Source organism: Anser brachyrhynchus (assembly GCF_964034855.1).
Source record: "Anser brachyrhynchus genome assembly, chromosome: 1".
In the NCBI taxonomy this organism is placed as follows: Eukaryota; Metazoa; Chordata; class Aves; order Anseriformes; family Anatidae; genus Anser; species Anser brachyrhynchus.
Window position 1 is genome coordinate 169136419 of NC_137694.1, and position 27593 is coordinate 169164011.

Below are 27593 nucleotides of genomic sequence, written 5' to 3' on the forward strand. Positions count from 1 at the left end.
CTTTGACCAATTTAGGTCACTTGTCCCAGCTGTGTCTCCTCTGACACTCATGATCACCCCTAGCTTGATCACCTTAGGCAGGAGTCAAAGCAGGGAAAGAGAGGGCCTTGACACCACAATCACCAGGAACAGCCAAAACGCTGGTGTGTTATCAACACTGTTTTAGCCACAAATCCAGAACACAGGAGGATGTAGGCTACCATGAAGAAAGTTAATGCCATCCCAACCAGACCATGCACACAGGTCTATTCCAAGCCAACACAGGACACAATACTCACAGAAACATATTCAGGGATGGAAAGCTGATCTTCAGGCAGAGACTTTAGCTTCTCATAGCAGTCATCTGTTAATTCCAAGCCTCGCAAGCTCCGACGGATATCTCCAGCCCTCTCTCTTAACTGATGATTTGTTTCCTCCAGCTGCTTTTGTCTCAATAAAATAGTTTCCATTTCTTGTTTCATTAGAGCTTGATGTTTTCTTTAAGATTGATTTGAAAACAGAAGACATGAAGCAGTAAGACAAGTCAAAAACCTGCACGACATCCTAGCAAGGGAGTTATGCTTGTGTCATAAAGGAGAAAATTTAGAGTATGATTAGGAAATCAATGCAAGAGTATACACCACCATGGTTACACAATCACATCTGACATCGTATAAATAGAAAAACAGGAGCTTCATAGTCCCACACACAGTTCAGCAAAATTGTACTGACAGTAGCCCGAAGTCACTGACAATAAATACTATGTTGATTCTGTGAAGTGACAATTAACCTCCATATGTGCTGACTTGAATTTATGAATTAGTTTTAATTTGCCAATTAAAGGGTTAAAAAGCAGAATTTATTTCCAAAATCCAAGGAACTAATAAATCACCAAATAAAGCTGTATTAACTTCAACCCGTGTCTCTCTGAGTGTCAGAATATACATACTTATGGTCTATTCCATACACATCCATCCCTTCATACTCTATCCTGTAAATACCTGTTCTGCCCTGTACATACAAATCGGGGTCCTTTAAAAAAAGCAACAAACGTTTAAACAAGCAATGTTACTTCCGGACTCAAAACACTGCCATCACTATTCTCACCAGTGACAAGGTACTGTATAGCAAGAGAACTGGATGTTCAGCAAGAGATGTTTCAGAAGTTGTCTTTTTTTTTTTTTTTAAATCAGAAGCAACTGTCTTTTTTTATTTTTTTCTGTAACACTTCAAAGCATATTCAAATTAAATTGTTCTTCAAAAAGCAGTAGCTTCTAAATTATTTTAGAAGTCATAAATTTAATTATTAGTATAACAAGACAATTCTTTTTTCAAAAGAAAACTTCTCATCAAAGCAGTCATACAAAGACGTTTTCCATAGATAGTCTATGATTCTGTTAAACAGGGATGAGAATTGAGGCAACAGACAACTAATGAAAAAAGTGAAGAAAGGAAAGCAATTCAACCTGTTTATGCCCACTAGTATTACTAGTATTTTGAACGTTACTACTTTAGGGAGTTAGATAATTTATTTATCTCAGATAATTTATTATGAGCAATCAAAAATATTCCCCCTTGTGCAAACAGCCATACAGAATTAGAGACACTTCTCCAACAATCAGCTGCTCTTGGTTGAAAGTCTGCTGATCTCAGATCTGGCTTTATAGCACTAAATCTGTTCCAGGATTATTACAGAATATGACTTTGAATTAGTCACATCCTCTGAGTTGGTGTATTCTTTACTGTAACATGAGACAGTTTAGTAATGTTCTCCCTTCACAGACCACTTATAGGTGTTAAAAAATTTAATTGCCAAAGTAACCTGGGGAAGCCTGCTATGCTAGACAGTCTATTCTCAGCTATAGATTAATTCAAAATGCTGCAGAAGAGCAAGGAGAAAAGTAAATTTCTGCCTCATTAACATGAAGCATTTCTGACCAAACTGCAATCCCTGGAAGTGTTAAGGGTAAGCCCTTACCTTTCCTAAGTCATACAGGCTGAGCAGTTATAAAAAATTCAATTTTAGTGATTCAAAGTCTGCTCCCTCTACTTGCTCTTTTTGCTCTTTACAGTTTTTTAAAACATCCCTTATACAAGTTCCTATTAAATTTTGAATGCAGATAACAATAAAGTCAAAACCGCAGACTTCAGTAAGTGAGAACTGAATTAAAATTTACTTATTCTGAACTGTTTAGAATGGAAATATTAGTATAATCTGCAAAATAAATCCTATTCCTGCAACTGATAACCACCACTTTTCATTAGCGTGAATTAATCTGAGTTCCTATCAATAAACTATTAAAGTTTTTAGCTTTACTTTGTCATACCTAGCGTCTTCTTGCTGTAATGCCAGCTGGCTATCCAGTCGTAAAGACAACAGCTGCTTTTGATGGATTGCATCATTAAGCTTCTCTTCCAGCTCTTCAATCTAAAGAAAACAAAATGCAGAAAATAAGTTACCTTTTGCTTGTTTGCTAAGCATTTATTTTAAAGAATTACAACTATTAAGAAAAAGCAGAGAACTGGAAATACAAAGATGATTGTCTAACAAAGTCTCTAAATATGCTAAGGCTTCACAAAATACAATACGGATTTTGCCCCAAATTAGAAAGACTTAGTTCTACGACTGCTTATTTCATCCAGATAGCTACTTATTTGGCTGATTTCAAAGTAACCTTAAACTTATGCCAACAAACCAGTGAAATGACCAGTTGTACAAGAGGTTGTAAACCCGGACTTCACACAAATGTTGCAAAACTTTTACAAAACCTTTCTTAGTTTCACCCATCTTAATTGAAATTGTACACAAAATCTCCTACTATTATTATTATTACTATGTAGCATGTTTTAGCTACATCTTCACTAACAGATTACTCAATAACATTCAGAGGACTTTTTCTAGCCTACATCAAGTTCAGCTTAAAAGCCCCATTAACTTTTTCACATCAGTGGCAAATTATTTACTGTTTCTGAAAAAGAAAACAGGTCTTTTTCCTTTTACTTTAGAAATGGAAAAAACTAAATAGACCTAACGTGATCCCAACTCATCCATTTGTAAGTGTAACACCTCGGACAACTCAGTTACATCTTCTGTACCTTTGTTTCCTCCTTTTGTTATTTTAAATAAATAAACAAATAAAACGCTAAGTAGGATTCCAGTACACAGTTCTGAGACATCCTTTTGAGAACTCAAGCTTCTACGACACTCTAAAAGCAGCAGAAACAAGAAACGATTGTATGATGAAAGAAACGTAACATTTCTTACCTTGGTCAAATATTCTACTTTCAAGTTATCAATCATCAAGTTTTTCTGAGATAATTCTATTTTAAGCAGCTGAAGATTATGGAGCAACTCTTTCCGTTCGATCAGCTGCTTTGTGACTTTCACAGTACCTTCCCTCTCTTCAGAGGAAGAGAGATCATCGGTTGGGATGGTGGTTTCTAAGCTAATATCTTCAGACTCCAAGGAGCTAGAGATGTTTACTTTCCTGATTTCCTTAGAGCTTTTACGTGACATTTTCTTTCACTATTTTAAACACTTTTTAAAGTTATATTTTGAGACGAACCCCCTGAAGAGTCAACTGCAAAAAAGCAAAACAGTTAAGACATGATGTCACTATGAAAATGAACTAAACAAGCAATACTTCTCAACATCATAGTAATGTATTTCTTCTTCACTTAAGGAAGACATTTTAAGAAGTTCCAAACAGGGTGGTTTCCCAAGGACTCTGTCTTTTAATATATGATACTAACAAGGGTTTTGATACTATAAAATAACGATACTAACAAGGGCTTTGACTTCAGTAAGCCTACTGCTGGCACACCTGCTTCTCACACTGCCAGAAGAGCATTCAAGGAAACCCCAAGCCATAAAACATCAGAGAGCGTCACCCAGCAAGGGGCACAACACGAGTGGGCCGAGAAAACAGAGAAGGCACCCCCTGAAGCCCAACCTCATCCCTGTTGTTTTTACCGAGCTGATGTGCCTGGTACCTTAGGGGTACCTCCCAAAACCGAGGCACTGGGGGTTCCCCGGGCTGCCTGCCCTGGTGGGGCCATGCCTGCCCGGGGCAGGGGGTAGGACCGGGGTGCTCTGCAGGGTCCGGAGCCGTTACACAGCTCCGGGGTTCGCTCAGCACCCGCATCTACTTACGCACCACCGGGGACAGGCCGCGGGTTTTGCTCCAGAGACGCAGAGCCGAGCGCACGCTTCTGGAGGACCGAGAGAGGGGTGGGCTCGGACTCCCCGGGGCGGCCGGGCGCCACACAGCACCACCGGCCCCACAACCGCTCTCCCGGCCGCGTTCCCGCCTCCCCCTCAGCGCGGCTGCGCGACGCCATCACCGCGGCGACGCGAACCTCCGCCATCTTCCCCCCCCCCCCCTTCCTCCCTCTCTCTCTCTCTGCCTGCCTGCCCGCCGGCTGGCCGCCATGTTAACCTCGCGGACCTTCCTGAAGCGGACCCGGGCTGGTTCCGTGCTGAAGGTGGTGCGGGAGCACTACCTCCGCGACGATATCCCCTGCGGCGCCGCCGCCTGCCCGCTCTGCCCCCCGCGCCCCGACGGCGGCCCCAGCGTCTTGGAGGAGCGGCCCAGCGGCGCTGCCAGCAGCCTGTGCCCCGGCCCGCACTACCTGCTGCCGGACACCAACCTCCTCCTCCACCAGGTGAGCCGGGACGGGGGACAGCACAACGCCTCCCCCCGGGCTCCCCCCCGGCCGCTGTTAAATCCCCGTGGGCGCCATTACCCCGCGTCCCGTCCCCGGGGCTGCTGAGCCCGGGCCGAGGAGCTGCTCCCCTTGTCTTGCCTCTTCTCCTGGCTTTGGGTTGCCTCCTCCTTACAGGGTTTTGCTGTCTGAACGCTGGGAGTGGAAACCCGGTTATTATTTGGTTTGGCGTGGGTGTGGAAAGGCAGGCAGGGAGGGTGAGCAGACGCTAGAGCAGCGATCTGGATCCTCATGTGGCCTCTTGTGTTTTGTAGCCCATATGAGTTGTCCTAAATACCCCTCCTGTCCTTCAGGGACTGCCGCAAGCTTTATAGCGTGGTGTTGGTTCCATGTGATAAATAGAGCCTACAAAGTTATCCCAGGTACAGCTCCGTGAGTTTGGGATGAACTCTGCAACCCATCGCTAATTATATAGTGGCTTGAGTCTGGGCAACACAGATGGTACAGCAGGCTGGGAGATGGTGAATTTTCAAGCTCAGTATTTAATTTGTTTGTTTGTTTGTTTTAATACTGTTGAGTACATCAGTAGAACGTAGAATATCCCCTGCAGATGTTGGAGGCTGGAAGATGTGGGTCCTGAATGCTGTCATTCCTTACTCAGGAGAGGGGCACAGCACTCTCGTGTTTTAGCAGTTAGCAATATTAAAAGCGGTAAGTAAGGGTTTTCATGCAAAACAGCAAGAGAGTGGATGTTTTCAGCCTGTTCTCTGTGAACTTCTCGTTGTCTGTTGGTAAAGTTTGCATATGTTGTAGAGCACTCTGAGAACTTCCTAGGATGCAGTACTATGAACCAGAGCAGAGGGTATTAGGCAGTCTTGGTAACAACAGGAAAAGGTTTTGTCTAGCAACTGGAACAGGATTGCAACAGTAACACTTGGCCTGGTAATTCCGCTTGTGTGTAGAATAGTATTAAACTTCTTGCTCTATATACATTGTTCTAGGTCATCTAAACATCCATCAGAGAAGCTTGGTCTGGTGTTGCTCTTAATTGTTTCAGCTATACCTCATCTTTGCCTCTTTTTGGAGGTGGGTTTACACAGTTGCTTGCCACAAGCTCAGAAATGAAGCATGCATCTTTTTCTCCTGACAGGAGCATGGGTTTTTGGACATGGTTATATACTGTGGCTGTCAGGAGCAGACAAAAAAAAAAAGGTGCTAAATTTAAAAGAAAAAAATACAAAAACAAGAGATTGAAAAATCCAATTTGAGCTTTTTGCCTACAAGCAGAAGGGTGCAGCTTATTATTCACTTCATATTCCCAATGGCAAGAGAGAAAGGCAGGAATAGCATGTTAGCATACATTAGTTTTTTGCATATTAACCAAACAAATACTTCAAATCCTGTTATTGGACAGAAAAAAAATACAATTCTGATGCATTTCCATTTTGTTCCTCAGATTGATATACTTGAAGATCCTGTTATCAAGAATGTCATTGTGCTACAGACAGTTTTGCAAGAAGTCAGGAATCGGAGTGCACCGGTGTACAAACGAATTAGAGACGTGATTGGAAACCCGGAAAAACATTTCTATTCTTTCACCAATGAGCATCATCGGTAAGGTGTAGAATAGGGTATAATAAGGTTGTGTAGATGTCCACTAAAAAGCTGGGAAACAACTGGAACATGTGAACTAGGCAAATAAATTAGATGGACACGTCGGTCTAATTAGTGCATAACACTATATACTTCTAAAGAATCCTATTGGGAAATAATTGAATGTTCCATGAGCTTTTTAATTTTTTAACTGCTGTAGGCACATACATATTCTGAAAAGGGTATTGACTAAACTTTACGGGCAATAGTATCACACAGTATCACAGTATCACAGATTTCTAGGTTGGAAGAGACCTCAAGATCATCGAGTCCAACCTCCGACCTAACACTAAGTACTCCACTAAACCATATCGCTAAGCTCTACATCTAAACGTCTTTTAAAGACCTCCAGGGATGGTGACTCCACCACCTCCCTGGGCAGCCCGTTCCAATGCTTAATAACCCTTTCGGTAAAGAAGTACTTCCTAACATCCAACCTAAAACTCCCCTGTCGCAACTTTCGCCCATTCCCCCTCGTCCTGTCACCAGGCACGTGGGAGAACAGACCAACCCCCACCTTGCTACAGCCTCCTTTAAGGTACCTATAGAGAGCGATAAGGTCGCCCCTGAGCCTCCTCTTCTCCAGGCTGAACAAGCCCAGCTCCCTCAGCCACTCCTCGTAAGACTTGTTCTCCAGACCCCTCACCAGTTTCATCGCCCTTCTCTGGACTCGCTCGAGCACGTCCATGTCCTTCCTGTAGCGAGGGGCCCAAAACTGAACACAGTACTCGAGGTGCGGCCTCACCAGAGCCGAGTACAGGGGCACAATCACTTCCCTAGACCTGCTGGCCACACTGCTTCTTATACAGGCCAGGATGCTGTTGGCCTTCTTGGCCACCTGGGTGGCCAAGTGTTAACCTGCACAATGGAATAATGCTCTTCTATTTCAGTGTTCCTTTTAAACATATTCTAATGCTTTATTAATATACCAGCTCAATCTGTAGGATAATTCAAAAATCTGTTAGTTAGGTAGTGACAGAAGGGTCTAAGAAATGAAGATGCAATTAATTTGCCTCTATTTGTGTTCGTAAGTAGTTTCCATTGCAGCAGTATCACAGTTACAGGAGTATTCATCTTGAGTGCTGTTCAATTGTCAGTGAGGAGGTTGTGTAAGAAATTAACACTTCCTTGCTATTTTTCTTGACCCTCCTGTCTCCTAACTCTTCAGTGGTCTTTACTGTTGCACGTTTTAAAAATTGGTACAGCAGTGATTCGTTTGGCTTCACAATCTCAATCTTGTTTGTCTGAAAAAGATGTTGTGACTACAGATAAATGTTGGGATTTATTTATTTATTATTTATTTTCGCTTTGGTTTGCTTACCACCCCCTCCACTTTGTATTTTTCTTCAGAGAAACATACGTAGAGCAAGAGCAAGGAGAAAGTTCTAATGACCGCAATGACAGAGCCATTCGGGTAGCAGTAAAATGGTACAATGAACACTTGAAGAAAATGCAGAATGAGGAGATCCAAGTTATCTTTCTAACAAATGACAGAAATAATAAAGAGAAAGCCCTTGAGGAAGGGATAACTGCTTATACGTGTAAGTTAAATGGCATGTATGTTCAATTTATTGGATGGATACACTATTTCAGCAGTGTCTTCATACCTAAATTCATTACCTCTCTTGCATAAATATTTGTGTGTGTGCTTTTGTAGGTGAGGAGTATATAAAAAGCTTGATAGCTAATCCTGATCTTGTAGATCGTCTTGCTTGCATATCTGATGAAGGGGTATGTCTTTATTCTCTTTTGTGCTTAATTTATTTTGTAAAATGTTCTGCAGTCTATTGTTGGATGCTGTATGTCAGGCTAGTAGCATCAGTTTAGAAAATTAAAACTGTGGTCTTTATTACTATTTTGACAGTACAACTTCTTGCTAACTGAAAAGAAAATATTGCAGCTATTTTTACTGCTGCTTATTTACTTATTAGTAGGTATCACCTATTTATTTGTGAAAAGCCAGTTACTTTAGGTAACTGATATGAGGTTGAGAATCTTAATGAGTGATTCAACAAATTGTATAAATACTAGAAATAATTTAACTAAACTGAAAACCTCAGAAGTCTATTGCAAACCATTTGATCTTTTTTGTTGTTGTTGTTTAGTCTATTATTTGAAAGCTTGTGTTAATTTATTATTAATCAAAAGCATTTTCTAGCAAAATATCTGATTTAGTGGTCAGTGGACAGAAATGCATGCTGAAGCTTGAAGATGAGTTACTTCACTGTCTATTCCCTTTGTCCTGTGTTTATCAGAATTAAGGTTCAGGTGCTCATGTAAGATTAACATAGCTGAAAACTAACGCCACCAAGAAAAGGGAAGATTAATTCTGTCAGTTACTTTTAACAGAGTGGCATGGAACACACCAGAGGGACCTGGACAGGCTTGAGAGGTGGTCCTGTGTGAACCCCATGAGGTTACACAAGGCCAAGTGCAAGATCCTGCATCTGGGCTGGGGCAGTCCCAAGCACAAATACAGGCTGGGTGCAGAACGGATTGAGAGCAGCCCTGAGGAGAAGGACGTGGGGGTGTTGGTTGATGAGAAGCTCAACATGAGCCAGCAAGGTGCACTTGCAGCCCAGAAAGTCAACTGTATCCTGGGCTGCATCAAAAGAAGCATGGCCAGCAGGTTGAGAAAGGTGGTTTTCCCCCTCTGCTCTCCTCTCATGAGACCCCACCTGGAGTATGGCATTCAGCTCTGGAGCCCCCAGCACAAGAAGGACAGGGGCCTGTTAGAACAAGTCCAGAGGAGGGCCACGAGGATGATCAAAGGCCTGGAGCACCTCTCCTGTGAAGACAGGCTGAGGGAATCGGGATTGTTCAGCCCGGAGAAAAGGCGGCTCTGGGGACATCTTATAGCAGCCTTCCGGTACCTAAAGGGGACCTACAGGAAAGCTGGGGAGGGACTCTCTGTCAGTGAGTGTAGTGATAAATCAAGGAGTAATGGCTTTAAAATAAAAGAGGGTAGGTTTAGATAAGATTTGAGGAAGAAATTCTTTCCTCTGAGGGTGGTGAGGCACTGGCACGGGTTGCCCAGAGAAGCTGTGGATGCCCCATCCCTGGAAGTGTTCAAGGCCAGGCTGGATGGGGCTTTGAGCAACCTGGTCTGGTGGGAGGTGTCCCTGCCCATGGCAGGGGTTTTGGAAATAAGTGGTCTTTCCAACCCAAAGTAGCCTGTGGTTCTTTGATTCTATGACACACAGGAGTGGGAAGAAAGTAGAGGGCTGCCAAGCTGATACTTTCAGGCGTTATCTGCAATTCATTCAGCTTTAATTTAGTAACTGTTTCAAAGTTTAGTCCTAGTAGTGTGTTTTCATGTTTCATACAGCTGCTTACCCTGTGTGCTATACTCTTTGCGATGTAGTACTGTGATAATATTTTCTTCACCAAATATGTATTAAGTCAATATATACAAGTAAACATACATACATATTTTACTTGTGCAGTACATTTTTAAGTAACTGCAGGCAAACAGGAAGAGAAAAAATGTTCCTAACATTATTCTATTTCTATGTTCTTTATGATTTTATGCTTCATTAGAAAAAATGACTGCTTAATAATAGTTTTTCATTATTGTGCACATTCATTCCTACACATAGTTATAATTTTGTAGTTTGCTAGCTTGAGTTTCATGTTTTTGAGGACAGTTTTGAAATTATTATAGATACAAAAGACTCTCTTTTTTTTTCCCCTTAAAGAAAGAAATAGAAAGTGGCAAAATAATTTTCCCAGAACACCTTCCTCTTAGCAAATTGCAGCAAGGAATAAAATCTGGTATTTACCTCCAAGGAACCTATAGGGCAAGCAGAGATAATTATCTTGAAGCTACTGTTTGGGTTCATGGAGATGCTGAAGAAAACAAAGAGGTAAGTTTTTTATTTTGACTTCACACTGTGAATTTTAGTCAGTGTCAGTAATGACCTAAAATGTAATTCTTTCATGGTGATTTGTGATGCTAAAAAGGAACGTTATATTAATTTTTCTCTTCTGTGTTCTTCTGACATCATTTTTTTACTTTGTTTGTGTGGACATAGACTGCTGAAATACCAAATATGCCCTTTTTGAAAAAAAATAGTAATCTGTTTAAAGGTATAATTTGTGGTTTGATAAAACACATATAATAAAATCTGAATCTTAGTTCTTAATACTATTTCAGTTGACTTGGGTATAAGATTTTTTCTTAAATCAATTTGAAATGTTTGGTGAAAGAGAAACAACTTTGCAGAGGATTTTGAGAAAAACTGTGGGGAGCCCTTGTGTGGTTCTCTTGCTTTATTTGCCCTGCTATTTTCAGGCTGTTCCCCTCCAAGAAGTTTGTCCTGCTTGGGACCGCTGCAATGACTGGCTATAGGCTTTTCAGAAGGGACAGGCAGCACAGAAGGGGTGGTGATGTGGCTCTCTATATTAGAGTGTTTTGATGCTGTGGAACTCGAGGCTGGGAATGATAAGGTTGAGTCCCTATGGGTTAGGATCAGCGGGAAGGCCAACAAGGCAAGCATCCTGGGGGGGGAGGGGGGTCTGTTATAGACCACCAAACCAGGATGAGGAGATGGATGAGGAGTTCTATAGGCAGCTGGCAGAAGTTGTGAAATCGTCAGCGCTTGTCCTCATGGGGGACTTCAACTTCCCAGACATATCCTGGAAGCACAACACAGCCCAGAGAAAGCAGTCTAGGAGGTTTCTGGAGAGCGTGGAAGATAGCTTCCTGACGCAGCTGGTTAGAGAGCCTACCAGGGGAGGTGCCCCGCTAGACCTTCTGTTCACAAACAGTGACGGACTGGTGGGAGATGTGGTGGTCGAGAGCTGTCTTGGGCAGAGTGACCACGAAATGGTTCAGTTCTCTATTCTTGGCGAAGCCAGGAAGGGGATCAGTAAAACCACTGTATTGGACTTCCAGAGGGCTGACTTTGAGCTGTTCAGGACACTGGTTGGCAGAGTCCCTTGGGAGGAGGTTCTGAAGGGCAGAGGAGTCCAGGAAGGCTGGGCACTCCTCAAGAAGGAAATCTTAATGGCTCAGGAGCGGTCTGTCCCCACGTGCCCAAAGACGAGCCGGCGCGGAAGGAGACCGGCCTGGCTGAGCAGAGAGTTGTGGCTCGAGCTTAGGAGAAAAAAAGAGGGTTTATGATCTTTGGAGAAGAGTGCGGGCCACTCAAAAGGATTATAAGGATGTTGTAAGGATGTGCAGGGACAAAATTAGAAAGGCCAAAGCTCATCTGGAGCTCAATCTGGCTACTGCCGTAAAAGATAACAAAAAATGTTTCTATAAATACATTAACACAAAAAGGAGGACTAAGGAGAATCTCCATCCTTTACTGGATGCAGGGGGAAACTTAGTGACGAGAGATGAGGAAAAGGCTGAGGTGCTTAATGCCTTCTTTGCCTCAGTCTTTAGCGGCAAGGCCGGTTGTTCTCTGGATACCTGGTACCCTGAGCTGGTGGAAGGGGATGGGGAGCAGGATGTGGCCCTCACTATCCATGAGGAAATGGTTGGCGACCTGCTACAACACTTGGATGTACGCAAGTCGGTGGGGCCGGATGGGATCCACCCGAGGGTACTGAGAGAACTGGCGGAGGAGCTGGCCAAGCCGCTTTCCATCATTTATCGGCAGTCATGGCTATCAGGGGAGGTCCCAGTCGACTGGCGGCTAGCAAACGTGACACCCATCTACAAGAAGGGCCGGAGAGTAGACCTGGGGAACTACAGGCCTGTTAGCTTGACCTCAGTGCCAGGGAAGCTCATGGAGCAGATTATCTTGAGTGTCATCACGCGGCACTTGCAGGGCAACCAGGCGATCAGGCCCAGTCAGCATGGGTTTATGAAAGGCAGGTCCTGCTTGATGAACCTGATCTCCTTCTATGACCAAGTGACGCGCTTGGCGACTGAGGGAAAGGCTGTGGATGTCTACCTTGATTTCAGTAAGGCTTTTGACCTTGGACTTGGCTTGGACTGGCGTACACTTCGTTGGGTTAGAAACTGGCTGGGTAGCTGGGCCCAAAGAGTCATGGTGAATGGAGTCAAATCCAGCTGGAGGCTGGGTCACTAGTGGAGTCCCCCAGGGCTCAGTACTAGGGCCGGTCCTCTTTAATATCTTTATCGATAACCTGGATGAGGGGATCGAGTGCACCCTCAGTAAGTTTGCAGATGACACCAAGTTATGTGCGTGTGTCGGTCTGCTCGAGGGTAGGAAGGCTCTGCAGGAGGATCTGGATAGGCTGGAGCGATGGGCTGAGGTCAACTGTATGAAGTTCAACAAGGCCAAGTGCCGGGTCCTGCACCTGGGGCACAACAACCCCAAGCAGCGCTCCAGGCTGGGAGATGAGTGGTTGGAAAGCTGCCTGGTAGAGAAGGACCTGGGAGTACTGGTTGATAGTCGGCTGAATATGAGCCAGCAGTGTGCTCAGGTGGCCAAGAAGGGCAACAGCTTGCATAAGAAGCAGTGTGGCCAGCAGGTCTAAGGAGGTGATTGTCCCCCTGTACTCAGCTCTGGTGAGGCCGCACCTCGAGTACTGTGTTCAGTTTTGGGCCCCTCGCTACAAGAAGGACATGGAGGTGCTCGAGAGAGTCCAGAGAAGGGCAACGAAACTGTTGAGGGGTCTGGAGAACAAGTCTTACGAGGAGCGGCTGAGGGAGCTGGGATTGTTCAGCCTGGAGAAGAGGAGGCTCAGGGGCGACCTCATCGCTCTCTACAGGTACCTTAAAGGAGGCTGTAGCGAGGTGGGGGTTGGTCTATTCTCCCACGTGCCTGGTGACAGGACGAGGGGGAATGGGCTAAAGTTGCACCAGGGGAGGTTTAGGTTGGATGTTAGGAAGCACTTCTTTACTGAAAGCGTTGGGCATTGGAATGGGCTGCCCAGGGAAGTGGTTGAGTCACCATCCCTGGAGGTCTTTAAAAGACGTTTAGATGTAGAGCTTAGCGATATGGTTTAGTGGAGGACTTGTTAGTGTTAGGTCAGAGGTTGGACTTGGTGATCTTGGAGGTCTCTTCCAACCTAGATGATTCTGTGATACTGGATTCTGTCCCTACAGCTGTTGGTACAGTTGTACAGACACTGTTTCCAAGCAGCAGCAGCAGTCTCTTCCCTACCTATTTCTGGTGGCAGCTGGAGGTGCTTTTTATGTTCTCTGACTCTTAACTCCAATTTCCTGGTAGCATGTGGAGGCCTCTAGCCCACAAAAGTAGAAGAATTGCCTGATTATTTTATATCTTTTTAAAGTCCGGTGAAAAGAGATGGTTTTGGAGAGACTGTTGGAATCCTGAAGTAATATCAGTATGAAAATAAGCCTAAAGAGTGGAAAAAAAAATCCTTTAAACATTCTTTAGAGTACAGAGCCTGTTGTACATATATACTCTTCCATTATGCTGCTTTGATTTGGGTCTTTTGTTGCCATCATTGTGAACGTTTTCATTTTGTCCTTTAAAAATCCAGATAATTATACAAGGTCTTAAACATCTAAACCGAGCAGTTCATGAAGATATTGTAGCTGTGGAGTTGTTGGCAAAAGATGAATGGGTGGCACCATCCTCAGTGGTCTTGCAAGATGATGGCCAGAATGAAGATGATGTTGAAATTGAAGAGGAGAAAGAAAACATTGTATGTTGTTTGTTTTTATTAATATTTGTCAAGAGAGAGAGAAAATCTATAATATTCTGACCATTAGGTTTTAGATTTGTGCATCTTTTTAATACTGCTTCCTAAAAGCTGTAATTATCTCAAAAAATCTTGGAAACTTAAATGTTTATTCTAGTCCTACAGTTGCATTGGATATGTGAGTACATGTATAAAATGGGTGCTTTTTTGAGGGGTATTAATCCCTATCAGATATTCCCAGATTATTTTGTTAAATTACATAATTCCAATGTTTCTGAGTGGTAGCCAGGTTGCAAAATGCAAAGCTATATGCTAATGTGTAGATTAGGAGTTGCTGGAATAGGAGCAGATACAGTATTACAATGAGAGTCAGCTTTTAATGGCATTGGATATATTTGGAACCAGTTGTAACATACTATTCAGCTATTAGCAGTAATTCTGCTTAGTGTGTATGCATGTATATATACCCTGTCCAAAAAATATTTGTTTCTTTGAAAACAGAATCTTTCCACTGAATTTCATGGGAACATATTTATTGCGGTGTATAGAATTACTGGAGAATTTCAAGCAACATTAAAAAGACTCATTAAAAATTAAAAGAATAGGTTGGAAAACAAAATGGGGATACTCGGGGAACAAGCTGAGACAGTAGAAGATAACATTTCTTCAGAATCTTTTTTCTGTTGTTCTTTGTTGTGAAATTATGTCCATAAAAATCCTTACAGAGGTAAGGTTTGTCACATTACTAAAATTGTTCTGTTTATGAAGCCATAATATGAGTTTATGGCATTATAGTGATAACATAACCTATTACCACCAAGGTTTGAGATAGGTGCTGTAATCAAACATGTTAACGAGTTCAAAAAACTGTGTTTTTTCACCCCTTTGTTTTGTACCAGTTGAAGACTTCTGATAACAAGAGCATGCTGAGACCTACAGGAAAAGTAGTGGGCATTATAAAACGAAACTGGCGACCATTCTGTGGCATGCTTTCCAAATCACAGATCAAAGAGGTAAGGTAATAAAGCTATTGTAAGGGTAGATTTTTATTATTGTTGTTATTTTAATTAGAAGTTATTTGTTCCTTTTTCTGTCTGCTAATAGGCAAGGCGGCACTTGTTTACACCAGCTGATCGCAGGATTCCTCGTATTCGAATAGAAACAAGACAAGCAGATACACTGGAAGGACAAAGAATAATTGTTGCTATTGATGGTTGGCCCAGGAATTCTAGGTATCCTAACGTAAGTTTGTGTTTCCTTCTGAACTTTTATCTGTCTGACTTATACTTGTTTATTAGGAAAGATGTTTATTATTATCTGTAATGCAGAGTAACTTCAAAAGGTCTTGACGTGGATTTGTGAAGTTCTTTGTATACTGTTCTTTAATGGTGCAAATTAAGGAAGTACCCAAATAATTTAGTTTATTCTTGCTCCCCCCAAAATTACACGTTATCAAACGTAAAACCCACTCCTCAGGTTCTGCAATGAACCTATACTTCCTAACTATGGTGCTTTATCTAGACTAACTAGGGACTACCTTGTTTTAGTCTGGCTTCCTAGAAATGTCAACTTTTTTCTTCTGGCTTTGTTCATCTACACGCTGATCAGCATCCTGGCAAGTAGGTTTAAGCATATGGGTCTGATTCAGTCAGATTATCAGGTGGGGCAGAGTTGCAGGTAATTAAGTTCTTAAAAGTTCTATACAAATAAATAGGAAAATATAAGAGGAAATTTGGACATAAGCTTCAATTTGTGGTGAACACTAGGTTTGGAAGGGGCTTCCACTGGCTTGTGTAAGAGTGTGTAGTTTGTAGTGAGAGCACAGGTGTCTCAGGCACATTTAAAGGTATGGAGGAAACTCAGAACATACAGGAAGAGTGTTTTAAGACAAACAGCATTGCTGCAGAGGATGAGAGGTGTGAGTTAATGTGAGTATTAGAGAGTGGGATGTCTGGTGTAGCACAAATTCATAGAAAAATTAGACCTTAGTTGTTCTGCGGCTTGTGGGAACAATGTATTTTCTTTGCTGAAAAACTGAATTGCCATCTTTACAGATTTTTCAGTTTTAACTTTGGAGAATTTAGTACAGTTGAAGCAAAAGAAAAGTTAAGTTCAGACCTCCTGAATCAGTTGTTTAAGATGAGAAGGTTAAATGAAGAAGAAAATATGACTCCTACTGTGTAATTTAATAATTAATTTAATACTAATAATCTGTGGAATAATAGTCTCAAGTATTTAATTACTTTTGATCAAATATTGTTGGCAGTTGGACTCATAGGTCCCTTCCAACTGAGCTATTCTATTCCATTATTCATTACAGATGCCTGCAGGCCAGACAGCAAAGTTATACATGTTCCTGTTCAGCTTGTTAGTATAGATGTAGCCCTCACTTCTATGCGTATCTCTGTTGCCCAGTGGTGGGTGTCCTGAGCTTTATCAACTCCATCAAGTTCAAGTCTGAGTAGGACTGGAAGACCTATAGGGTTGTTTGAGATGTGTGCGAAGTCTCAGCAGTTTGTCATCCTGGCAAAATAAACAGCTGTGTACAAGTCTAACAGCAGTATAGTATATAATCATGAAAGGCTTATGTGGAGAGTGGAATTATTTGTGTGAATACTGAATATGGCTCACACCCAAACAAAAATTAGCTTTTTTTTTTTTGTAAATAAAGAAAAAAAACATACTTTCATCTACGTAACACATGTATCACATGTGCAAAGAAGAAGCAAATTCTGTTCAGGTCACAGAGATGTAGACACAATAGGCTTAAGGTATTACTACAGAGTGAATGTATGCTGTATATTAAAAGAGAGGAAATAACACTTTAAAAAAAATCTGGAGAATGAAACAATATCTGCAGGAATGAATACCTTAAAGCTGCAAATGTGTCACAGAGATTTGGCTTCCTTGAAACATTATCGTATACATGAACTATTCCAATAATAAATAAAAATCTGTTTTATGCTAGCTAGATTGTTAAGTAAGCCCAGACACCTGTTTGCAAGTTACAGAAATGTGCTGCTATTGCCATGTTATGCATCTTCAGTATATGCTACATTGTGGTCATGCTACTTAAAATGAGTTAAAAAGAATGAGTCCATTAGAAAAAAATACATTGTGAAGTATTCATGTTAGGAGCATTTCAAGTATTTAACTACTTCTGAACAAATGGTATTGCTTGATGTTCATGCATGTATGTATTTGTACATACATATATTTGTGTGTGTGTGTATGTATTAAAAAAGTATGTTGTTTTTCAGGGTCATTTTGTAAAGAACTTGGGAAGTGCTGGAGATAAAGAGACTGAGACAGAAGTACTTTTGCTTGAACATGATGTCCCTCATCAACCTTTTTCACAGGCTGTCCTTAGTTTCCTACCAAAAATGCCATGGAGCATTACAGAAAAGGTAATGGATTTTAATTATTACAATAATTACTGTGCCTTCTCCTTCAAATCAAACACTGTCTCGGGTATTCCCATGTTCTAAAAATAGAGGAGAAATGTTGTCTAAAACCATTTTTTTCTGGACTTTTATCCTGATTTCCTGTGGAAACAATATCTGCTTCTGCAAGATTTTTGTGTTTTGGCTAAAACTGTTTGTTAGGGATAGACGTTTTAAAATTTTAAATAATAAAAAAAACCCACACAACTACCACTACTACTACAGAAGGTTTCATTTAAAATGTAAAACAAAATTACTTGACAAGGATGGAAGATTACAATTCAAATAATTGTGAATCATAGAATCACAGAATATCCCAAGTTGGAAGGGACCCATAAGGATCATCTAGTCCAACTCCTGGCACCGCACAGGTCTACCCAAAAGTTTAGACCATGTGACTAAGTGCACAGTCCAAACGCTTCTTAAATTCAGACAGGCTTGGTGCAGTGACTACTTCCCTGGGGAGCCTGTTCCAGTGTGTGACCACCCTCCCAGTGAAGAGCCTCTTCTTGATGTCTAGCTTAAATCTCCCCTGCCTCAGCTTGAAACCATTCCTGCGAGTCCTATCACTGGTGATTAAGGAGAATAGGTCGGTGCCTGCCCCTCCACTCCCCCTCGCGAGAAAGCTGTAGACTGCGATGAGGTCTCCCCTCAGCCTCCTCTTCTCCAGGCTGAACAGGCCAAGTGACCTCAGCTGCTCCTCATATGTCTTCCCCTCTAGGCCCTTCACCATCTTAGCTGCCCTCCTCTGGACACTCTCCAACAGTTTTACATCCTTTCTGTACTGTGGTGCCCAGAACTGCACACAGTACTCGAGGTGAGGCTGCACCAGCTCAGAGTAGAGTGGGACAATCACTTCCCTCAACCGACTAGCGATGCCGTGCTTGATGCACCCCAGGGTACAGTTGGCCCTCCTGGCTGCCAGGGCACACTGCTGGCTCATATTCAGCCTGCTGTCAACCACAACCCCCAGATCCCTCTCTGCAGGGCTGCTCTCCAGCGTCTCGTCGCCCAGTCTGTACGTATAGACAGCGTTGTCCCGTCCCAGGTGCAGGACCTGGCACTTGCTCTTGTTAAACTTCACGTGGTTGGTGATCGCCCGGCTCTCCAATCTGTCCAGACCTCTCTGCAAGGCCTTTCCACCCTCATCCGAGTCCACAACTCCTCCAAGTTTGGTGTTGTCGGCAGATTTGCTCAAAACACCTTCTAGTCCTACATCCAAATCATTTATAAAAACATTGAAGAGGACTGGCCCTAAAATGGAGCCTTGAGGGACCCCACTAGTGACCATCCGCCAGCCAGATGTGGCCCCATTTACCACAACCCTTTGAGCCCTGCCCATCAGCCAATAGCTCACCCATCGTATGGTGTTTTTGTTTAGCTGTATGCTGGACATTTTGTCCAGTAGGATCCTATGGGAAATTGTGTCAAAAGTTTTGCTGAAGTCCAAAAAGATCACATCAGCTGGTTTCCTTTGGTCGACTAGATGGGTGATCTTACCATAAAAGGAAATCAAATTTTTTAGGCAGGACCTACCCCTCATGAACCCATGTTGGCTGGGACCAATGACTGCATTATCCCCCAGGTGTGCTTCAGTAACTTCAAGGATCATCATCTCCATAATTTTACTAGGCACTGCCATGAGACTGACAGGCCTGTAATTGCTAGGGTCTTCTTTCTTACCCTTCTTGAAAATTGGCACAACATTTGCCAGCTTCCAGTCTACTGGGATCTCTCTGGATTCCCAAAATCACTGAAAAATAATTGAGAGAGGTCCCACAGTGACGTCAGCCAGTTCTTTAAGCACTCTGGGATGAATCCCATCCGGACCCATGGACTTGTATGGATCCAGGTGGAGCAGCAAATCCTGCACACAGTCAGGGTCGGTTGGGAGTTTGTCATTCCCACCGTCATGGTCCTCCAGCTCAGGGCACCCTGGGTCCCGAAGCCCATCATCAGTATTGAAGACAGAGGCGAAGAAGGCATTACGTGTCTCTGCTTTGCCTATGTCATTGTCTGTGAGGAGACCTTTCCCATCAAGTATCGGACCTATGTTTTCTTTGGTCCTCCTTTTTCTGTTCACGTATCTAAAAAAACCCTTTTTTATTGTCTCCCACAGACTTGGACAGCTTCAACTCTAGTTGGGCTTTGGCCACACGAATTTTCTGCCTACAAACACGAACAGCATCCCTGTATTCCTTCCTCGTCACCTGACCCTCCTTCTAGCAGCCGTACATTTTCATTTTTTGCATAAGCTCTTTTTGCATAAGCTCTAGTAGAAGATCCCTGGTCAGCCAGGCTGGCCTTCTGCCCCGCCTGCCTGACTTCCAATATTTTGGAATTGCCTGATCTTGTGCTTTTAGTGCTTAAAGACTGACCAGCACTGATGGACGCCAATGCCTTTAAAAGCAGTTTCCCAGGGGACCTTGCTGACTAGTTCCCTGAGCAGCCCGAAGTCTGCTTTCCCCATATCCAGGGCTGAAGTTTTGGTGGCAGTTTTCTTTCTGTTGCCATAAATTTTAAACTCAACCACTTCATGGTCACTATGACCGAGACAACTGCCAATTGCCATGTCTCCCACAAGACCCTCTCTGTTCTCCAGCAACAGATCTAGGAGGGCACCTTTCCTAGTTGGCTCCCTTAGCACCTGCACCAAGAACTTATCATCTAGGTGCTTTATGAACCACCTGGACTTGCTTGTGTCAGCCGTTTGGTGATCCCAGTTGATGTCTGGCAAGTTGAAATCCCCCATAAGGACAAGCGGAGTTGATCTCAAGGCATCTCTTAGTTCTGCAAAGAATAATTCATCAGCGTTACCGTCCTGGCCGGGTGGTCTGTAATAGACTCCCACAACGACATCGCCTTTATTTGTTCATCCCTTAATCCTTACCCAGAGGCTCTCACCTTTGCCATCGCCAGCTTGAAGTTCCACACAGTCCAGCCCATGCTTCACATACATCGCCTACCCTGCCTGTCCCTCTTGAAGAGCCTGTAACCATCTATTGCAACACACCAGCCACAGGACTCATCCCACCAGGTTTCACTTATGCTGACGATGTTATAGCTGTGGGACTGGGCAAGACTTCTAGCTCATCCATTTTATTCCTCATACTGCATGTGTGTGTGTGGAAGCACTTCAAATGCACCTCCCTGCACGCGGCACCTTGTGGAGCCAACCAAAGGACCTCACTAGCACACAGTCCCTCTGATTCTTGTGTACCATCTCTTAGCTTATCACCAGCGTGCATGGTTTTATCCCTTTCCCCCTTCAACTCTAGTTTAAAGCCCTATCTATCAGCCCCGCCAACTGCTGAGCAAAAATCCTTATCCCCCTCTGAGAGAGGCGCATCCCATCTGGTGCCAGCAGGCCCGGTGTCACGTAGACCTTCCCATGATCGAAAAACCCGAAGTTCTGCCGGTTGCACCAGTTGCACCGAAGCCATGTATTAATGTGACGAGTCTGCTTGTCAACATTGATCCCCCCTATCGGAAGGACAGAGGCAAACACAACCTGTGCCCCTGAACCTTTGACCAGTCACCCTAAAGCCCTAAAGTTCCTTTTGATTGCTCTTGGACTTTTCTTGCTACCTCGTCATTACCAGCCTGAAAGATCAGTAGCGGGTAGTAGTCAGTGGGCTGTACCAGGCAAATGACTTTCTTAGCGAAGTCTCTCACCCGAGCCCCAGGGAGGCAACAGACTTCCCTGTGGGTTGGGTCCGGATGGCATATCGGGCCCTCTGTCCCTTTCAGAAGGGAGTCCCTCATGACAATAACCATTCTTTCTTTCTTGACAGGAGATGTAGCAATGTGGGGAGTAGGTTGCTTTGACTTAGGCACCCTCTCCAACTGGGATGGGCTTTCGTCTACATCATTGTTTTGACTGACATGTTCTAGAGCTTCATACCTGTTATATAAGGGTAGATGGGAAGGTGAGGTGGGCAGGGACAGGGCTCACCTACCACCCTGAGCAGAAACCTGCCTCCTTTCCCCTCATTGGCCTAGGTCCCCTCCTACTGCCTGGCAGGATGAGGGAACTTTTGTCTTCTGTGTAGCAGGAGACACTTGTCATCCATAAGGTTTTTGTATTTTGGTCTCTCTAGATAGGTTTGTAACCAAATGTCATAAACACAATAGTCTGAGGAGAGGAGATTTGAATATATCCCAGTATAATCCAGTTAGGTAATGAGAGAAAGAGAAGTTGATGTTTACAGAATTGCTTGTTTTAAATGCTGTTAGTGAATTTCAAGTTCTCCCCAGTATTTTAGATACAGAAAATGGTTGCTTTAAAATGTACAGAAAAGGGTCATCAGGGAACTCTGAACATCAGTGGTTTTTGTTTGGGGTGGAATTCTTTCATTTGCTTTGTTTTGGGGGTGGTCTTTTTTGTTTGTGCATTTTGTGTGTGTTATTGTCTTTGAAGTGGCCTAGTTTTATCATCATTTATCACATACTCTTTGGCGTACTTGATTACAAACGCCAGAGAGTTCCAGGGCTAGTCGGGAACAACATGTCTCGCTTTAAGTTGTTAAGCAACTCGGCCTTCGGGCCTTATGTATCCTATTCCTCCCGGATCGAAGGGAAACAGACCCGGCTCCTTTTCAGGGCCTTTAGGGCCTGGATGGAAAGGAACGCCCAGGTCACCAGGGGGCGTAACAGCAAAGGCCTGCGATGGCTGTAGCGGCGGGGGGGGCGATGGCGAAGCAGGGCTGATCAGTGAACGAGCCCGCAGCTCCCTCACTGTCTGGCAAACCACACGTTTCTGACTGTGGCCCCACGGGGCTCTGTAAGGCCTCACGGACTGCTCGCCAGGTGCCGGGCAATCCCGCCTCAACCTTGTCGTTTTTAGTAGCAGAGTCCCACACCTTGACCTCAGTTTGGTCCCATGTTTCAGGTTCATAAACTGTCTGATTCGTAATGAAGGGAACAAGCTGTAAGGTTAACAGGACATTTTTTGTTTTTAAGGACGTATGATTCCCCATACCGCGCAACTGCTTACCTTCTGCCAGCGAGGGGCAGTTGTGTGTGCGGGTCTGCTTCTCCCAGCTTGAGCTTCCTTCCAGCTCCGGTGCGCCTATTTCCAGCGACTTCTATACAAGCTTCTTAGAGCTGTTTGCTGAGTTCGGCCGAACGTATCTTCATGAGGCGATCAATGTCCCTGTTCCTGTCCTGGTCCCTGTTCTGCTAGCTTGTCTCTGTTCATTCCTTTTTTGTTTTTGTCCCTGTTCTGTTAGCTTGTCCCTGCTCTTCAGGTTGTCCCTGTTCTTCATGTCCCTGTTTGGGCACCATTTGTGGCGTAAGGACTACTCAGACACCAGGGTTCTTTTAGGATCAGTAACTGCTACTACTTTATTGATGACACAACTTCAACTCTCTCTTATTGAGGGCATAACTTCAACCCTCACTGAACACAGGCTCCCTTTTTATACCATTCACCCCACCGCAGTACTTTCCCACTCACTCTTCATTGGTCAACAACTTTGCCCGGCAACCGCAACCCCCCAGCAACTTCCATGCCTTAACGGCTGGACAACAAGCAACCCGAGACGGCAAGGCGTCTCCTGAATCACCCTTCTTTGTTCCCTCTCAACTCTTGACATTCCTGATGGCCTCATCGTTAAGAGTCTTATGTTATCACCAGCCATGGAGCTTGTCGACCCCCATGGCCACACTCCCACGATACTCGTTTCTTCTGAGCTTGGAAACTGACAAACGGATCTTGTATAATGTTGGCTGTCTAGTCAAAGATACATACATATCTGAGATCTTTTTGTAGCCACTATACAAAGGTAGATATCTCCAGAGTGTGCAGTTCCTTCCAGCTGCGTAGATATCTAAGCCTTGGACAGGTAACCTTACTTGAGAGCAGTCATTCTAACCAATTTATTTATCTGGACACCAGAGCCACAATTTCACTTAAAAAATTCTCGATTCCTGGTCCTGCTAATTCTGAGATGATGAAAGCATTGTGGTTTTATTCTTTCTCCTCCTGTTTGCTATAAAACCACGTTGCAGTACTTGATCATCTTCTGTCTCTTTTTTTTTTTTTCTTTTAATCACTATAGTTTTTACATCTTGTAGATAAATAATACTGCAAATCATATGCTAAATAAAAGCCACTCTTTAAATGTTTGGTTGCTTTGGAAAATCTTACACAAAGCGCCTTTTGAATGATCATTTCTGCTTTGATATGGAAGATGTTTTGTTTTTTAACTTCAGGATATGAAATACAGGGAGGACTTGAGGCATCTTTGTGTTTGTAGTGTTGATCCTCCTGGTTGTACGGATATTGATGATGCATTACATTGTAGAGAAATGGAAAATGGAAATCTGGAGGTGGGTTCTTTGTTTTGTCAAACTAGTCATTTACTATATATTTTACAAGCACTGCAGTAGTGGTAATAGTGAGTAATACCAGCAAAGCTCAAGATCTGTTGTGAAAGAAATTACTGCATTTGCACAACTGTAAGATGGGAATAAAAAAAAAGACGTTCCATCAGAAGTGGAAATTGAATCTCTTCTAAATTCACCCTGCTGTCTGCTCATTTAGTAGGAGAAAATAACAATTTATTTACTGCTTTAGCTAAGTATAAAAATAGATATCTGCAGCTAGGATAAGAAACTGCTAGTAGAGCAAAGTTACAGCTGTAATAGCTAAGGACTGATTAAAAAGGCATTAAAAAGCTACAGGATTGATTAACACTAGCTCTCTGCACCATTATATCTGATCTAGTTGTGCTTTCTTTGTTATAAGTTAATTTGTAGTTGTAATAGCAGAGAATGTCAACATTGAAGGTCTAGCAAACAGAGAAAAGCAAAAAACAATTTGCAATGAGCCTTGAAAAAAATGAAACGGGTTGTTTGAGGCCCTAGGCAAGAAGAGTTGCACTGGTAATGAATGCAGCTTTCCACTAAATGTATGCATGCCCTTATTTTGCATAATTGCTACAACTATTCCTTTTTTTTAATTTAAGAGCTTTTAACTATACCTACTGATAAATACAGAAGCTGCTGGAGGGAACAGGAAATGGGTAAATTAGCTTGTAAATAAAAACCTGAGAAAGTTTCTTTCATGTTGAAACCTAATTGTTTCATAAGATGTTTAATGTGATGCTTGTTGTTTTTTTGTTTTGTTTTGTTTTCTTAAGGTTGGTGTACATATTGCAGATGTCAGTCATTTTATTCGCCCAGGAAATGCTTTGGATGAGGAGTCAGCAAAAAGAGGGACAACTGTGTATCTGTGTGAAAAAGTAAGTTTTCTATATAGACAGCTTTTTGTACAATTAATTTTTCATTGCTTTCCTTTTTAAATTCTTAGGAGTAGAGCCACTATCTCTAGACTAAGCAAGAAAAGCTCCTTTGGGCTGCGCCTAATTTGCATAACTATCAAAATGAAGTTGCTTTCTGTCATTCCACACAGCAAGACTTCTTTTTTTTAAAACCAATTACATAGAGAATATGCCTTTCAACTCCTGTTTCATGCAAGAAATAACGTTTTCTAAAACTAGACTTCTGTTTTAATATAGATCTGAAATTGCAAAAGGAGTGACCTGTTTTTTCTCCTTCCCATTGTTTTTTTTTTTTCTTATGATAGTTAAATCTCTGTTTCCTATGGTCTGTGTTCTTTAAAACTGTACATTTAGATTTGTAGTAACTTATTTCCTATAGACCTGGTTCTTAGAAATAACTGCTATTAAAACAACAAATAGCTAAAATAGATCTTGGAATGAGTTCCCTTTGAAGTAGTGAACCTTTCTTTCACAAATCTGAGCTTTTTGTAGTGATAAAATCAAACTATTTCCAAGCTTTTATTATGGTTAAAATTACAACATTAAGTATTTATGACTAGTCATGCTTTTTATTCATTATTTTGCAGAGGATTGATATGGTTCCAGAGTTACTGAGTTCCAATTTATGCTCCTTAAGATCAAATGTGGACAGGTATATGTACATGATCCATACTTAAATCCTGACAAGAAACTTCAGATGTGTGCGTGTGGATTTTAACAGATTTTCCACCCCTTTCTCATAGGCTTGCATTTTCATGTATATGGGAGATGAACCATAACGCTGAAATTCTAAAAACCAGATTTACAAAGAGTGTTATTAATTCCAAGGTTAGTCCCATGAATGTGTATATATATTGTTTTAAAAAAATGTAGACCTTTTTATAAAAGCAGTGATCAACAGACTTGATACTGAAGTTGTGTTTTTTTTTTCTCGTTTCTGTTATTGATGTACTTTATTTGAATTAGCAAATGATGCTTAAATCCTAAAGTAAAGGAAATACTCATATCCTGCCCTGTTCTAAACATGTAAGGCTGCAATGTTTTTGCTGCAATTACTTTGTTATGGTATTTTGTTTAAGAAGTATAAATGTGTTGATATTTATTGGACATGGTTGGTATACACCAGCTAGTCATTTAGTTAAATTCAGTAGAGTCTGTAGGTGTTTGATACAGTTCTGTAAAATCAGACCTTTAATGTATAAAATATGTTAAAAAAGTACTGTAAACACTTGAGTTTTCTTAGGGTCTTCCATAGATCTGTCCTGCTTTGTCCTTTAGTCTTTGTAAATGACATACATTGAGGTGTTGAATGTAAAGTTTTGTATTACTGTGAACCAGCTTTGACAACAAACTGCAGTTTCTGCAAGATAGAAATGTGTTCTTCTTTTCAGTGTTCAATTATGTATGTCTTTTCTTTTAACCGCTTCAAGGCTTCTCTCACATATGCTGAAGCACAGATGAGAATTGATTCAGCAACAATGAATGATGATATTACTGTCAGTTTACGTGGTCTAAACAAGTTAGCAAAAATTCTGAAGAAGAAGAGAATCGATAACGGGTAAACCATGCAGTGTTGCTGTTATTCCATCCCTTTTTTGTCTATTTACTGTCTATTTACAACTGTCAAATTATATGTTGATGATGTGTTCATTTTTCCAGTTCAGATCTTTGGAAAGAAAAGTGTTTTGTCATTTTGATTTGCAGAAAAATAGTTCTTTGTTCCCCAAAAAACACAAACTTGGGGAGTTAATTTTTCCTTTGCAAAATGAATCAGCAGTATGTCTCTCTTACAGTCATTATGCAAACAACTAAAGGAGAGTAGCATTTTAAATTTGAAATTGTGGAAGCTAATTGTGATATGTGGCAGTATCACAATTTCAGCTATTTTGAACATTAATTCCAATCTTTTTTTTTTTTATATATTTTTCATAACAAACCTAGGTGCTTTGTGTAGGCCTGCAACTCTGCTGCTGTTTCCGCTATACTGTAATTCATTAATACCTCTTAATTGTCTTCCAGAGCTTTGACACTTTCCTCACCAGAAGTTCGCTTCCACATGGACAGTGAAACTCATGATCCTATTGATCTGCAAACTAAGGAACTTAAGTATGCCTTTTTATTTTCCTCAATTGCTTAATTTGGGGCAGGGATGGGATTAAGGTATATTTAACTAACAGCATTTACTTAATAGTGTACAAGGTTTATATAATAGTGCAAGTCAATAATCCTAGAAAAGATAGTTAATCTGTATTTTACTACACTATTTATGAAGTAAGTTTTGAACTGAATGTTTCGTATATGAACTTAAGTCTTTGCTCCTGATTTAAGGGAGCACTGGGTTACGGATTGTCTACATCCCACTGACCTCTCTGAAGCTCTTCTACTGATACTATCTAACAAGGGAGAGAAAGTAGAATTTGGAGTCATGGATACTGAAACTTGAACAATAGAACTATTATTGCACATGTGCAGAGTGATATCAGCAGTATTACTGAGGAGTTTTAGAAGCAGAGCTACTCATGCAGTTTCTGCATCTATTTAATTACTTTCTGTCATACTACTGTGTAGTTTCTGTGCTAAAATCTCCACCAAGTTGTGTTCACTGTCATGACTTCATGGTGTGAAATAATGGTGCTTTTAAGCTTCATACACATGATGTTTGAATAGTGTTCTTAGGAAGAAGCAGCTCATCTATTGGTCTTTTTTTCAGTTAGCAATGCTATTTTAAAGAGCGTTTTTCTCTTCATTTGTTATTTTAGAATATTTTGATTTTTTTTCCTTCTGCCCCAGTGTTTGAACTTTACTAAATATTTGGTATGTTTTTACTCTTAAAAATGTTTGTCTGCTTGTACTGTATGTTCAAAAATGCTGGTTTATTAGATACTAGTACATAATATTGATAGGATAGTGAAATGTTTCCTCATTAGACACACAAAACAAATACCTAATAATGCTTTTCTAACAATGCAAAATATTT

The 27593-nt window shown here is 41.9% G+C and overlaps 2 protein-coding genes across 8 annotated transcripts in view; one reads left to right on the forward strand and one right to left on the reverse strand.

The window, feature by feature from the left end:
* Positions 1-23471, reverse strand: part of PIBF1 (progesterone immunomodulatory binding factor 1) — a 147165-nt gene extending 123694 nt beyond the window's left edge. For 2 of the 6 annotated variants that reach the window (XM_080561164.1, XM_080561159.1), the window contains exons 1-4: positions 4137-4277; positions 3245-3560; positions 2307-2407; positions 279-477 (exon numbers count right to left, since the gene is read on the reverse strand). In XM_080561164.1, coding sequence (XP_080417290.1) covers positions 279-477; positions 2307-2407; positions 3245-3496 — 552 coding nt within the window. In that variant the 5' untranslated portion in view covers positions 3497-3560; positions 4137-4277. Of the gene's footprint in view, positions 1-278; positions 478-2306; positions 2408-3244; positions 3561-4132; positions 4278-4725; positions 5246-22326 lie in introns of those variants that run through there. The other 4 variants (XM_080561162.1, XM_080561163.1, XM_080561161.1 and 1 more) reach the window with 4 other exon arrangements.
* Positions 4295-27593, forward strand: part of DIS3 (DIS3 homolog, exosome endoribonuclease and 3'-5' exoribonuclease) — a 30460-nt gene continuing 7161 nt past the window's right edge. The window contains exons 1-15 of one of the 2 annotated variants that reach the window (XM_080560999.1): positions 4295-4644; positions 6101-6258; positions 7648-7838; positions 7955-8028; positions 9996-10163; positions 13726-13890; positions 14787-14900; positions 14992-15129; positions 17148-17294; positions 23547-23663; positions 24476-24577; positions 25204-25268; positions 25360-25444; positions 26047-26174; positions 26636-26722. In XM_080560999.1, coding sequence (XP_080417125.1) covers positions 4411-4644; positions 6101-6258; positions 7648-7838; positions 7955-8028; positions 9996-10163; positions 13726-13890; positions 14787-14900; positions 14992-15129; positions 17148-17294; positions 23547-23663; positions 24476-24577; positions 25204-25268; positions 25360-25444; positions 26047-26174; positions 26636-26722 — 1973 coding nt within the window. In that variant the 5' untranslated portion in view covers positions 4295-4410. The remainder of the gene's footprint in view (positions 4645-6100; positions 6259-7647; positions 7839-7954; positions 8029-9995; positions 10164-13725; positions 13891-14786; positions 14901-14991; positions 15130-17147; positions 17295-23546; positions 23664-24475; positions 24578-25203; positions 25269-25359; positions 25445-26046; positions 26175-26635; positions 26723-27593) is intronic. The other variant, XM_080561000.1, reaches the window with a different exon arrangement.